The sequence below is a fragment of the Bubalus bubalis genome, chromosome 4 (genome assembly GCF_019923935.1).
Source record: "Bubalus bubalis isolate 160015118507 breed Murrah chromosome 4, NDDB_SH_1, whole genome shotgun sequence".
Taxonomy (NCBI): domain Eukaryota; kingdom Metazoa; phylum Chordata; class Mammalia; order Artiodactyla; family Bovidae; genus Bubalus; species Bubalus bubalis.
Genome location: NC_059160.1, coordinates 94,519,735 through 94,531,693, shown reverse-complemented (window position 1 = coordinate 94,531,693; position 11,959 = coordinate 94,519,735). Strand labels below are relative to the sequence as shown.

Here is an 11,959-nt window from a genome sequence, read left to right as displayed (position 1 = left end):
CCCTAAGCGGTCTGTAGGACAGGAAGGCGCACTTCACTAACTGCCTCTCACATGATGCTGGGGGGAGGGGTCTCTCCATCTTCAGAATTCGGCTCAACCACACACTCCCAAGAGCAGCCAGTGATTCTGTGACCCACCTCCCTCTAGCCCCGCAGGGCAGCAAGAAGGTCAACAAAAAAGGCCAGACCGGAATCCAGCCTCTACGTGGGCTCATCCTGAGTTGCATCTTCTTTGCTCACTTCCACCTCTCTACCCACTTCCCAGTCTTACAGAAGAAAGGGGGAGGGAAAGTGGGATGGGGACTGTTAAAGAGGAAGATGAGGGAAAGCGGGCCTCCTGAGTTAGTTACCAAGTGGGGCGTGGGAGTTTGCTATAGGTTCAGAAATAGAATCCAACAAGGAGTTTGAGGGGTTTTGTGTGTGTGTGTGTGTGTGTGTGTGTATTTGTTTTGTTTTCAGGTTGATCTAGCTCAAAAAAGAGCCTGCTGCTGCTGCTAAGTCGCTTCAGTCGTGTCCAACTCTGTGCGATCCCATAGACGGCAGCCCACCAGGCTCCCCCATCCCTGGGATTCTCCAGGCAAGAACACTGGAGTGGGTTGCCATTTCCTTCTCCAATGCATGAAAGTGAAAAGTGAAAGGGAAGTCGCTCAGTCGCGTCCGACTCTTAGCGACCCCATGGAGCCTAGAGATCTAGAAATCTGAGGGGCAGAAGTGGCCAGACAGGAAAGTGGGTGGAGAAAAGTAGGGCTGGATCACATGTGGAGAGAGGGGGGTGGGGACTGGAAGAAATCTGGGTTAGAGGAGCTAGGATATTAGCATATCCCGCAGGTACCTCAAATCTGGTATAAAACTGAATTCATTATTTACCGCCTTCCTGAGCCTGCTATGCTTCCCACATTCCCTATCTCATTGATTAAGAGAACCACTCCCACCTGGAAAAGTGGGCATCCTCCTAGTCTTCCCTCCTTCTAACCCTTTTTCCTATGAGTCATTAAATAAATCCTATCTGCTTCTCAATAACCTATGGATCCTGATCATTGTTCTCAATTCCCACAACCACCGTCCTAACCAGGACTGGCTACATGATTTGTGGTGTCCAGTGTCGTAAGTAGTAAGGAAATTTCAGCAAAGAAGCCCATATTTCACTAGTTAAGCCAAATGAGTAGGACCGGAGGCAAGGGAGGAAGTGGCTGAGGTTGGGTAACTGGGGCGTTTCTTGTTCTTTCAGGCCAGTATAATAGGAGCAGAGCACCTCCTGTTTGAAGCCTGACTGCCCACCAGAAAGGACTGTGCTTCGAGTGAGTTGAACTTCTTCCGCTGAAGAGAGATTTGAAGGCTGGGAGACTCAGGTGAGTACTTTTGTGGTGGATATACTTTTATATTCTCTGTCTCATCTCCCAGGTGGTAAAAACAAACAAACAAACAATAAAAAAAACTGAGGCCTGTTATGTGTGTGTGGCAGAAGGGACTATAGATAGATAGATAGAACTATTATGAATACAGAGGAGAAGGGACTCCTGGGAGGTCTTAAAAGACAGGGGAGACTATCTAGATGGATATTGAAAAGGCTTGGAGATGGGAGTAGACAGAAACTTCATAGATAAAATAGATAAACATTTGGGAAAATCTTTGAGAATGGGAAAGAGGAGGTTGGGGATCTTGGGATGAAAAGGCTTGGGAATGGCTCTGGAGCCCCTGGCACAAACAGTTCAGGTGCCTGGAAGCCCAGAGTTATTCGAGAGATCTGAGTTCAAGGTCAGGTTGTGACTTCCTCTTCTCCCCACCCCTTTCAGCTTCCATCATGTGGAACACTTCTGACGTCAACTTCTCCTGCTACCATGAGTCTGTGCTGGGCTATCGTTACGTGGCAGTTAGCTGGGGAATTGTGGTGGCCGTGACGGGCACCGTGGGCAATGTGCTCACCCTGCTGGCCTTGGCCATCCAGCCCAAGCTCCGAACCCGCTTCAACCTGCTCATCGCTAACCTCACAGTGGCTGATCTGCTCTATTGCACCCTTCTCCAGCCCTTCTCGGTGGACACCTACCTCCACCTGCACTGGCGCACCGGTGCCACCTTCTGCCAGATCTTTGGGCTCCTCCTTTTTGTATCCAACTCTGTCTCCATCCTCACTCTCTGCCTCATCGCCCTGGGACGCTATCTCCTCATTGCCCACCCTAAGCTCTTTCCCCAAGTTTTCAGTGCCAAGGGCATGGTGCTGGCACTGCTGAGCACCTGGGTGGTGGCTGTGGCCAGCTTCGCTCCCCTCTGGCCAATTTATATCTTGGTGCCCGTAGTCTGCACCTGCAGCTTTGATCGCATCCGAGGCCAGCCCTACACCACCATCCTCATGGGCATCTATTTTGTGGTTGGGCTCAGCAGTGTCGGCGTCTTCTATTGCCTCATCCACCAGCAGGTGAAGCGAGCAGCACAGGCACTGGATCAGTACAAGCTGCGCCAGGCAAGCATCCGCTCCAGCCATGTGGCTGGGGCACACGAGGCTGTGCCTGGTCGTTTCCAGGAGCTAGACAGTGGGCTGGCATCAGGAGGACCCAGCGAGGGGATTTCATCTGAGCCAGTCAGTGCTGCCACCACCCAGACCCTGGAAGGAGACTCATCAGAAGTCAGGGACCAGAGCAACAGTAAGGCAGCTAAGCAGATGGCAGAGAAAAACCCTCCAGGAGTGGCTGCCAAGGCCAGGATGACTAAAGGAGCCCAGAGAGCTCAGGACTCTCCATCAGAGTTTGGGAAGGTAACCCGGATGTGTTTTGCTGTGTTCCTCTGCTTCACCCTGAGCTACATCCCTTTCTTGCTACTCAACATCCTGGATGCCAAGGTCCAGGCTCCCCGAGTTGTCCACATGCTCGCTGCCAACCTCACCTGGCTTAATGGCTGCATCAACCCTGTGCTGTATGCAGCCATGAACCGCCAGTTCCGCCAAGCCTATGGCTCCCTCCTGAGACGAGGGCCCCAGAGTTTCCATAGGTTCCATTAAAACTGTGTCCCCAGTCACCAGAATCTGGGATTGTCCCTTCCAGAACTAAGGTGGCCAGCTGTTATAGGAATAGGTGAAAGTGAGACCTGTGGGAATTTTCATGGACAACCACCCCTCAAACTCCCCAAACCCGGCCTCTCCACGCTTCACTCAACATTTCAGCTCTAGGCTGCTCAAGATGCATTATTAATTATTAATAAATGAATTCTATCCTCTTCATGTTCAGGTGTGATCTGTGGGGAAGAAGAAAATAGGCCAGGATTGGTTTGCAGCTGGAACCTAACAGTTGAGGGTTTGCTGCTGCTGCTGCTAAGTCGCTTCAGTCGTGTCCAACTCTGTGCGACCCCATAGACGGCAGCCCACCAGGCTTCCCCGTCCCTGGGATTTTCCAGGCAAGAACACTGGAGTGGGTTGCCATTTCCTTCTCCAATGCAGGAAAGTGAAAAGTGAAAGTGAAGTTGCTCAGTCGTGTCCGACTCTTCGCAACCCCATGGACTGCAGCCTACCAGGCTCCTCCGTCCATGGGATTTTCTAGGCTTTGGGGGGACATAAGTCAGAGCAGGGGCAGGAAGCAGAAACTTGGGACAGCCTTCAGCTGAGGGGTTTCCAGGTATAAATCATGTGAGTTGGTTTAAGAGGATTAGCCTGCCTCTTTTTTTAAAAAAAATCAATTACCATTAGCTTCCCAGGTGGCGCTAGCAGTAAAGAACCCACTTGCAAATGCAGGAGACATAAGAGACACTGGTTCAATGCCTGGGTCAGGAAGATCCCCTGGAGGAGGGCATGGCAACCCACTCCAGTATTCTTGTCTGGAGAATCCCATGGACAGAGGAGCCCGGCAGGCTACAGTCCATAGGGTTGCAAAGAGTCGGACACGACTGAAGAGACAGCATGCACGCACACCCTTAGCGGATGCCAGACACCCAATTCTTCTTTTTTTTTTTTAATATTTTTTTATTTGGTTGCCACGGATCTTAGTTGCAGCATGAAGGATCTCTCCTTGCGGTGCTCGGACTCTCTAGCTGTGGCGAGCTCTGCAGCATGTAGGATCTTAGCTCCCTGAACAAGGATCGACCTTGTGTCCCCTGAATTATTACAAGGTGAATTCTTAACCACTGGACCACCAGTAAAGTCCCTATTAGCCTGCCTTTTTGTTTAACTGAAACTCCAATATTTTGGCCACCTGATGCGAAGAGCTGACTCAAATTTGAAAAGACCCTGATGTTGGGAAAGATTGAAGGCAGGAGGAGAAGGGGACAACAGAGGATGAGATGGTTGGATGGCATCACCGACTCAATGGACATGGGTTTGGGTGGACTCCGGGAGTTGGTAATGGACAGGGAGGCCTGGTGTGCTGCTGTTCATGGGGTCGCAAAGAGTCGGACATGACTGAGCAACTGAACTGATTTGTTTAACTTCCCAGAAATGGCCCCCACTCTAGCTACTGCTGCCAGGATGACCCATCACAACAGTTTTTTTTTTCAACACAAAAAAATTTTGAAATCCAGCTTTGATAGCCACTCCAGTTGAGTCCAGCCCCCTGACCCTTGCCCAGTCCAAAGAGAATGGACATGGGGGAAAACTCCTCTCTCTGTGGAAATGGAACTGAGCTTAACCAAAGCAGTGGCAGGCAGGCATTCTAGCTGCCCTAGCAGGATCACACTGCTTGGAGATAATTCACCTGGGTCCTGGCCCCTCCTCTTCCCTCAGACTTGCTCTTGTCATCCTGGGTTACAAAAGTTACAAAAAGACTCTAGTTAAGAAGGCCCAGGGGCCAGGCTAAGGGGAGGTCACACCACTCCCTTCCTCCAATGTGACAGATATCCTGTCATCCGTGTGCACATGCATGAACTCAAAGCACCTGTGGCCACCAGGTGACGCTGGTTCTCTGTGTTTCCCTTCTGGCTTCCCTATGAGGACAGAAGGTATCATCAGCAAGACAGGGAGTCCAGAGATACTACCACCCTCCTGGCCAGTAAGGGCAGAGATCCAGGAATCCCCACCCCTCCTTTTTGCCCACAGTTTAGGAAGAAAAGTGAAGAATTAGACACTTATTATTCATGAGATATTTACTGTCTACCTAGCTGGGGTGGGTGGAAAGAGTGGGCACTGTGGATAGAATGTGAGTCATGTTGGTGACACTGCTCTGGCTGCATGTATCCCTTCCCTGCCCATAAGTCCATGGTTTGAGAGAACAATGTCCAGAGAGAAGAAGATGAGAGCAGAAAGAACCATAGTCAGAGTGGACAAATTGATACTCTCACGTTCAACACACCTCCAGGGCCCAAGAGTCCTGCTTCCTAATAAGCAACATGTATTTTTGAGTGTCCTCCTTCCACAAAAATCACAGCAGCCTGTACAGAATCAAGTTCAGATGACTGAGCTGGGGGTCCAGACAGGTAGGGGTGAACAGCAAGACCAATAAAGATCATTGGCCTGGGAGTATAGATACCAGGGCTCCAGTCAAGGCTCTCTGATAATTTGTTCTGTGAATTGGAGCAGGAACCTGAGTCATCTTGGACCTCAGGTTTTATCATCTGTACAAAGATGCAGGTGGGGCTGCACTCTTACCATGCACATTATACTGTCCTAAATCCTGTAAATATATTATTTTGTGTAATCTTCACAAAATTTACCATAAGCTATCTGTTATAATGAGCTTCCCAGGTGGTGCCAGTAGTAAAGAATCCACTTGCCAATGCAGGAGATGTAAGAGACTCGAGTTCGATCCCTGGGTTGGGAAGATCCCCTGGAGGAGGAAATGGCACCCCACTCCAGTATTCTTGCCTGGAAAACCCCATGTACAGAGGAGCCTGGTGGGCTACAGTCCACGGGAGTCACAAAGAGTTGGACACGACTGAGCATCTGAGCATAACTATTATAATCTTTTGCTTAAAAAATAAGTAAATAATGCACAAATAGGGCAAGCCATTTGTCTAAAGTCTAAGGGTTAGTAAGTGATATGATCATGATTTGAGAACTGGAAGTCTGACTTTAGTACCAGTCTACATGTCTAACCACAGTAAGACCGAAACTTTTCTATAACTAGAATCAAGTGATCAGATGACCCCTAAAAATCCTTCCTGCTCAGACCTTCTAAGATTCTCAAAGTTGAGAGTTCTCTGCAGGGGTTGTAAAAGGCTCCACTTTTCATATTCTTTGAAGGCGATTCAAAAGCTCTGGCAAGTAGAAATGAGCAGCAATAGGGATTGAAGTTAGACCTCAGGAGGGACTTCCCAATCCTCAGTCACTGGAAAAAATGACTCAAGAGGACACGGGAAACCCTAGAGTCTGAGACCAAACGGGACACATCATAGCGAGAAAGTCACCCCCTCCTCTCTCACCCTCAACAGCCCCACACATATACCCCACCCCTAATCTCCATAGGCGCTGAGTGAGGGGAAAAGAGAAGGAAGATTATGCCTCAGGCTCGTTCTCTCTCTGGCGTGTGTGCACGGCGCGCGTGTCCACGCACGAGGTCCCTCGTGGTGCAGAGCTCACGCGTATCTTGGGCCAGTGTATGCATTTGTCTTGGGGAACTGTTTCACGGGGGCCCTCCTGAGGGTGTCAGTGTCGGTCTCTCTTTTTTCTTTATCTCTGTATCCCGCCAGAGCCCCAGCTCTATCGCTGACTTTCTGACGCTATCTCTCAAGGCTTCTCTTTGTCTCTCTCCATCTGTCCGTCTCTCCTCTACGCTGTGTTCAGCGCTTGTACCTCCGTTATCGCCCTTTTTTCTCCGCAGCTCTTTCTCTCGCGCCTGCACCCCGCCCCCTCCCCTGTCCCCCGCCCCTGCAGCTCTCGCTCGTACGCACACTCTCTCTCTTTCTCTGTCTCTTACAGGCAGATTTATGGTCAGCCCAGGGCCTTTCATTGGCCAAGCGCTGACAGGACTTGATTTAACGCCGCCTCTCATTGGCTGATCTTGACAGGCCGATTTACGAGTCACTCTACCATTGGCCAAACCGCCTTAGCTCTGATTTATGGCTCAGTGGCGGCGGGGAGAGGGGGGCGCCGCTTGGGAAGTGAGGACGCCCCTCCCCTCTGCACCGCTTCCGTCTCCCTCTCCCCTGCTTTTTCTCTCCTTGCTCTCCCTCCTCTCCTGGAACCGCATTCCCTATACCTATTCCTCAAGCTTTCTCCTCCTCTTTCATCCATTGGGAGAGGAAGATGGGGTGTGGTGGTGGTAGGAACTGAAGCAGATGAGGGGGTCTGAAGGGGTAAATAGGACCTGAGGAATCCGCGGGGTAGGATGGGGTACAGTAGGGAGAGAAAAGGAGATTGGAGAGGGAGAGAGAATCCTGAGCTGAAGGGGAAACTGAGGAGGCGCAGTGAGTGACAGAGGAAAAGGAAGACTGAGGAGAAAGGAAAGCCGAGGGAGAGAAAGGGAGGGTGTGAGAAGACTGAAAAGGGCGCGTTTGAGGGGGCTAATGGGCAGAAGCGGGGAGATGGGGGCACAGAGGGGGACTTTTCTCTTCAAACCTCACTATCCAGACAGAATAAGAGATGAAAATTTCCTCTTCAGACAATGGTTCTGAAAAGGGAGAGACTTGGAGGAGCAAAGGCGTAGAGAAAAGCGCAGCAGAGAGGCAAGAGGGGCGCAGGAAAGAACTAGAAGGTAATAGCAAGGAAAGAGGGATGGAGAACTAATCGAGAAGACAGAACTAAGTTTGTTTTTTATTTCAGGGCAGGGAGTGAGAAAAGGCTAATTCCTAGAGGAAATATTGAGAGCCGCAACTCCTCCTCTCAACGAAGACCCACAGGCGTCAGCCTGGGGATAAGTCAGACACCGCCCCCAGGAGATGTTCGGTTTCCTCAAGGCTGCAGTAGGCTCCCCTTCCCCACACCTCACTCCTCCCCTTGCCCACCTCCCCAGTTAAATTTATGAGTTCAGGGCTGGCCTTCAGGAATTAGGAATATTTATGCTTCTTTGAGAGTGAGGTTTGGAAGGTGATAAATAAGGGGCCGTTGGTGGGGGGGTGCAGCTGGGGGCTCCTAATTTTAGCGTGGCCACTTTCCCTAGCCTCCCCCCTCCTCCACCTACCAGTTCTGTCTCATCCTGAGCCAGAGAAGGGAACACTGAGGTGGGGAGTGGGTTTCAGATATCAGGAAGGGGCTTTGACTATCCTGGAAAGCCCCTCAGAGGACTGCAGAGCTTTGCAGCAGAAAGGATTGAAGGCTGATGGGGGAGGAATTTTCCAATCATCCTGGCATTCTTATAGCCCCTGGAGTGCAGTTACAGCATTTTCTGCAGAAGATGGAGAGAAATGGGGAGAAGCCAGTTTCCCCTGTTACCCCCTAAACTCAGTTGCTGAGGAATAAAAAAGAGGAGCCAGTAAATGTAGGGGCAGGTTTCTCTGGCTTGTCATTTCCCTCACAGAGAGAGGAAGATTTGAAATGCCACCCCACCGCCACCACCACAGGCTGGGTCCCTGGGAAAGGAAGCCAGGAATGTGGGGCTCAGGGCATCTCCTAGGAGTCTCAGCCTATCCGCCCCCACTGCTGGCTGAGAATTAAAAACAGCCAGTAATTCAGGATACCCCTTGCCCTGGGCCTCCAGGAAATGAGAGAGGGAGAGAGGATCTTCCCTGTGGATCTACATGACTTCTCCAGCCCTCAGCTTTAGGAGCCATGTCTGTGACCCTCAGCTCAACTGGAGGGCTTGCTCTGGGCTTGGGGAGGTAGTGAACAAAGATGAGGGTCCCTGATATAGAGGAACCTAAAGAGAGCAGAGGGAGCTAGGGAAGAGCTGCCCCCTCCCTCCACATGTACACAGTGGGCCTCCCATCCACTCTGGCCTCAGCAAGGATGGCTGCACATAAACACACACACACCCTCCCACCCCCAGACTGTGCTGCCTGGAGTGGGAGAAGGGAGGGAGAGAAAGGTCTAGACTGGCCCTTTAAGAGCCACTTAGGGTCAGAAAGCCTGGGCTACAGAGAGGGGAAGGAGCTGATGTCAGAAGACGGATGGGCAGCAAGATGGGGATTGATGCTAATGGGGGAGTTAAAGCTAAGTACCCAGACACTCAGAGGGCAGAACTGCAGATCTGTCTTCCTTATGCTTACCCCCCTTCCCCAAACCAGGGCTGTAAATCTGCCTTCTCAATTGGGGGAAGGGGGAGCCAGGAAAAACGAGATGCTGGAGATGCTCACTTCTCCCTTTTCCTATTTTTTTTTCCTTACCCTGTGCAAATCCTCCCATGCACCCACCCCTGCCCCACCATTCTTTTGTCCTTTCCCAGTCTCTGCTCCCAACCCATGAGCCTTTCCCACTGAAATTTCCAAATTTGGGCTTTCCATTGAGAATTAAGAGGATGGTTTCAGCTTGCAGAATTTAAAAAGAAACCACGAGAATGTCTCCTTCATCAGCCCCTGGGTAGGAATGGTTTGGTGGGGCTGTGTTGAGAGACTGGTAGACAGACTAGAAGCTCCCAGTTGCCTTGGTTTCTCTTCCCTCCATCCTTTTTTCACTTGGAGGTAATTCATCCGAGCATCCTTCTCCTGAAACAGTGGGGTGAAGGCAGAAAGCAGGATGTCAGGGAGGGGGAACCAGGAGTTGGAAGTGGTGCAGCTTCAGAGTTGGGTTTTTGGAGGCCTCTGACATGCTGAGATTCTGGAGGGCTAGTGGGGCTCCAAGGGCGGCTAGGGAAGCTGCAGGAGCTGTCCACTGAAAGATATATGGTCTAGTTTCTCGGAAACTCCTGGATCATACCATTCCCTCTCCTTGAGCACACACCCTGCCTGCTGAGTAGAGACAATTTCGGGCCAATAGTCTATTTACTGTAAAGGCAGGGTCCAGCTGCTCCCCATCCTCTCAGTAGGCAGTGGGGGATCTCAGGGAGGCAGGTCTTCTCAAAGGGACTGGAGCTAGCAAGTGTTAATTGCTCAGTCGTGTCCGACTCTGACTCTTTAGACTGTAGCCCACCAGGCTTGTCCATAGAATTCTCCTGGCAAGAATACTGGAGTGGGTTGCCATTCCCTTCTCCAGGGGATCTTCCAGACCCAGAGACTGAACCCAGGTCTCCTGCTTTGCAGGCATATTCTTTACTATCTGAGCCATCAGGAGCTAGTTACTCTTGGGGAATTTCATTTCTTCCTTTGATTTCAGGTGAGATGGTATCTTCCATCTTTCAAGACCTACAGTCACCTTTATCTCCCTCTTTGCTGGCAATCAGGGCCTGTTCTGGAGAAGTCCCTCTAGATGGGGATACCTCTCCATCTCATTTCATCTGTTGCATTGCTAAACCTGAACTCCTTTCTAGTCCAGGAAATAATAGGAACCTGATTGCTGCCTGGTTTCCAGATCCTCCCCAGTATCCATAAGACATCCATCTCCCGTCTTCCCTTTTCCCAGGTTGTTCTTCAAGGTCCCAAAATCACCTGAGGCCGTCCTGTCTTTCCTCAATCTTCAAGAACAAAGGAGAAAGCAAGGTTTGAGTAGGGGAAAGGGTGAGGGGGCGAGAGTTGTGAGCAGGAGCCACTAGAACCCAGGCTTTCCACCTTCCAGCATCTGGCCAAGGACTCCCTCCCATCCAGGGAGGTCAGCCATTGCCCTCAGCCCTGGTCTCTGGCTGCTTCTCTATTCTGGTAATAAATCCTGTCTTTGTCTCCCCTCCAACCCAGGCCCCAGGCGGCTGGGGGTCAGGGGCTGGGGGAGGGGTCAGTGTGGAGGAGGGAGAGATACAAGGAGAGTGGGAGGAGAAGATGGACAGGAGCAGCTGGTGAGCAGGCATGGGGGTGGGCAGTGAGGTGATGGGGCCTCTTGATGCTACAGATCCTAACTGCACATTCCAGCAGGCCTGCATTCCAAGTGAAAAAGCCTGGATTCCTTGGAATCCTGGAAATACCTTGGGGATGGCTCCTGGAGCATCAGGAATACTGGTTGAGGGGTGTATAGGTGTGGGGTGCCTCAAGGAAGGAGGGGCTGAAAGAAATAGGAGAATAATATTGTGGGGATCATCTCTACCCTCACCAGACACCCCTCTATGCCTGTGCCCTGCATTCAGGCACACAGACGGACAGACAGACACACATGCACGCATACACAAGATTTATGGCCCAGCAGTGTGAGGGGGCCCAGGAGGGCCAGGCTGCTCCTTGCCTGGCCCCTCCCTAGCTGCCTTCTCTTGCTATGACTTTCCTGTCTCCATCTTTCCATTCCCCCTGCTCCCAGCTTTGCTCTCTTTGTGTGGGTTTCTCTTACGCAGTTTGCTATGCTGGCTTGCTGCTAACCCTCAACTCTCTTTGTGTCGCAGTCTTTTTCTCTTTCCATCTTTCTGTCCCATTCCTTCCACCTCTCCTACTTTCTTGGACCCTTCATCTGCCTGTCCTGCCTCTGCTGTTCTTCAACTCAGCCATCCTTTACCCCACCCCCACCTCAGAGCTCTCTGTCTGGCCCAGGGGGACTGTCAGATTGCAAAGAGGGATGGAAAGGAGAAATGAGTGACTTTGTATGAGTCTCTGCTTTGGTAGGAGGTCTGGGATCATATTGTGTTGTGATATGGGATGGATGGAGTTGGGGGAGGCCAGGTGACCAGGAGGGAAATTCAACAAATTGAAGAGGGTGAAATGGGAGGGAAGAGAGATTAATAGAAAAAAGATACCGAAGGGCAAACACTGAAGAGAGAAGGGTAAGAACTAAGGGTTTCCTTTAAGTGTGTTTTGGATAAGTCTGAAGGGGAGGAGCTGAAGGGCATTTACTGAGTCATATTGAGACACAGATCCAGACAAGATCTGGAGACCCAGCCGGAGACGTGATGTGATATCTACCAGGCAGCCACAATTCTGAGCTCTCCTGCCTACCTGGGGAGGTCTCACAGACCTCTGCAGTCAGTCTTGGAGTGCTAGTTCTCTCCCCACTCACCCCCTCCTCCCCTCCCCACCTCACCAGTGAGAATGACATCAGCTCTGGCTGCCACTGTCCTCAGCCCAGCTGATGTACTCTCCCATGGGTGAAAAAGAGGCCAGTC

The 11,959-nt window shown here is 51.1% G+C and overlaps 1 protein-coding gene across 1 annotated transcript; it reads left to right on the top strand.

The window, feature by feature from the left end:
* Window positions 1-1,208: 1,208 nt before the first annotated feature.
* GPR84 (G protein-coupled receptor 84) lies at window positions 1,209-3,210 on the top strand. The gene is made up of 2 exons (XM_006063703.3): window positions 1,209-1,348; window positions 1,793-3,210. The coding sequence occupies exon 2, from the start codon at window positions 1,801-1,803 to the stop codon at window positions 2,989-2,991; it is 1,191 nt and encodes a 396-aa protein (XP_006063765.1). The 5' UTR covers window positions 1,209-1,348; window positions 1,793-1,800; the 3' UTR covers window positions 2,992-3,210.
* The last annotated feature ends 8,749 nt before the right edge of the window (window positions 3,211-11,959 follow it).

Excerpts from the sequence above, each read along its gene's own strand:
- GPR84 (XM_006063703.3), top strand. The coding sequence starts at position 1,801 with ATGTGGAACACTTCTGACGTCAACTTCTCCTGCTACCATGAGTCTGTG.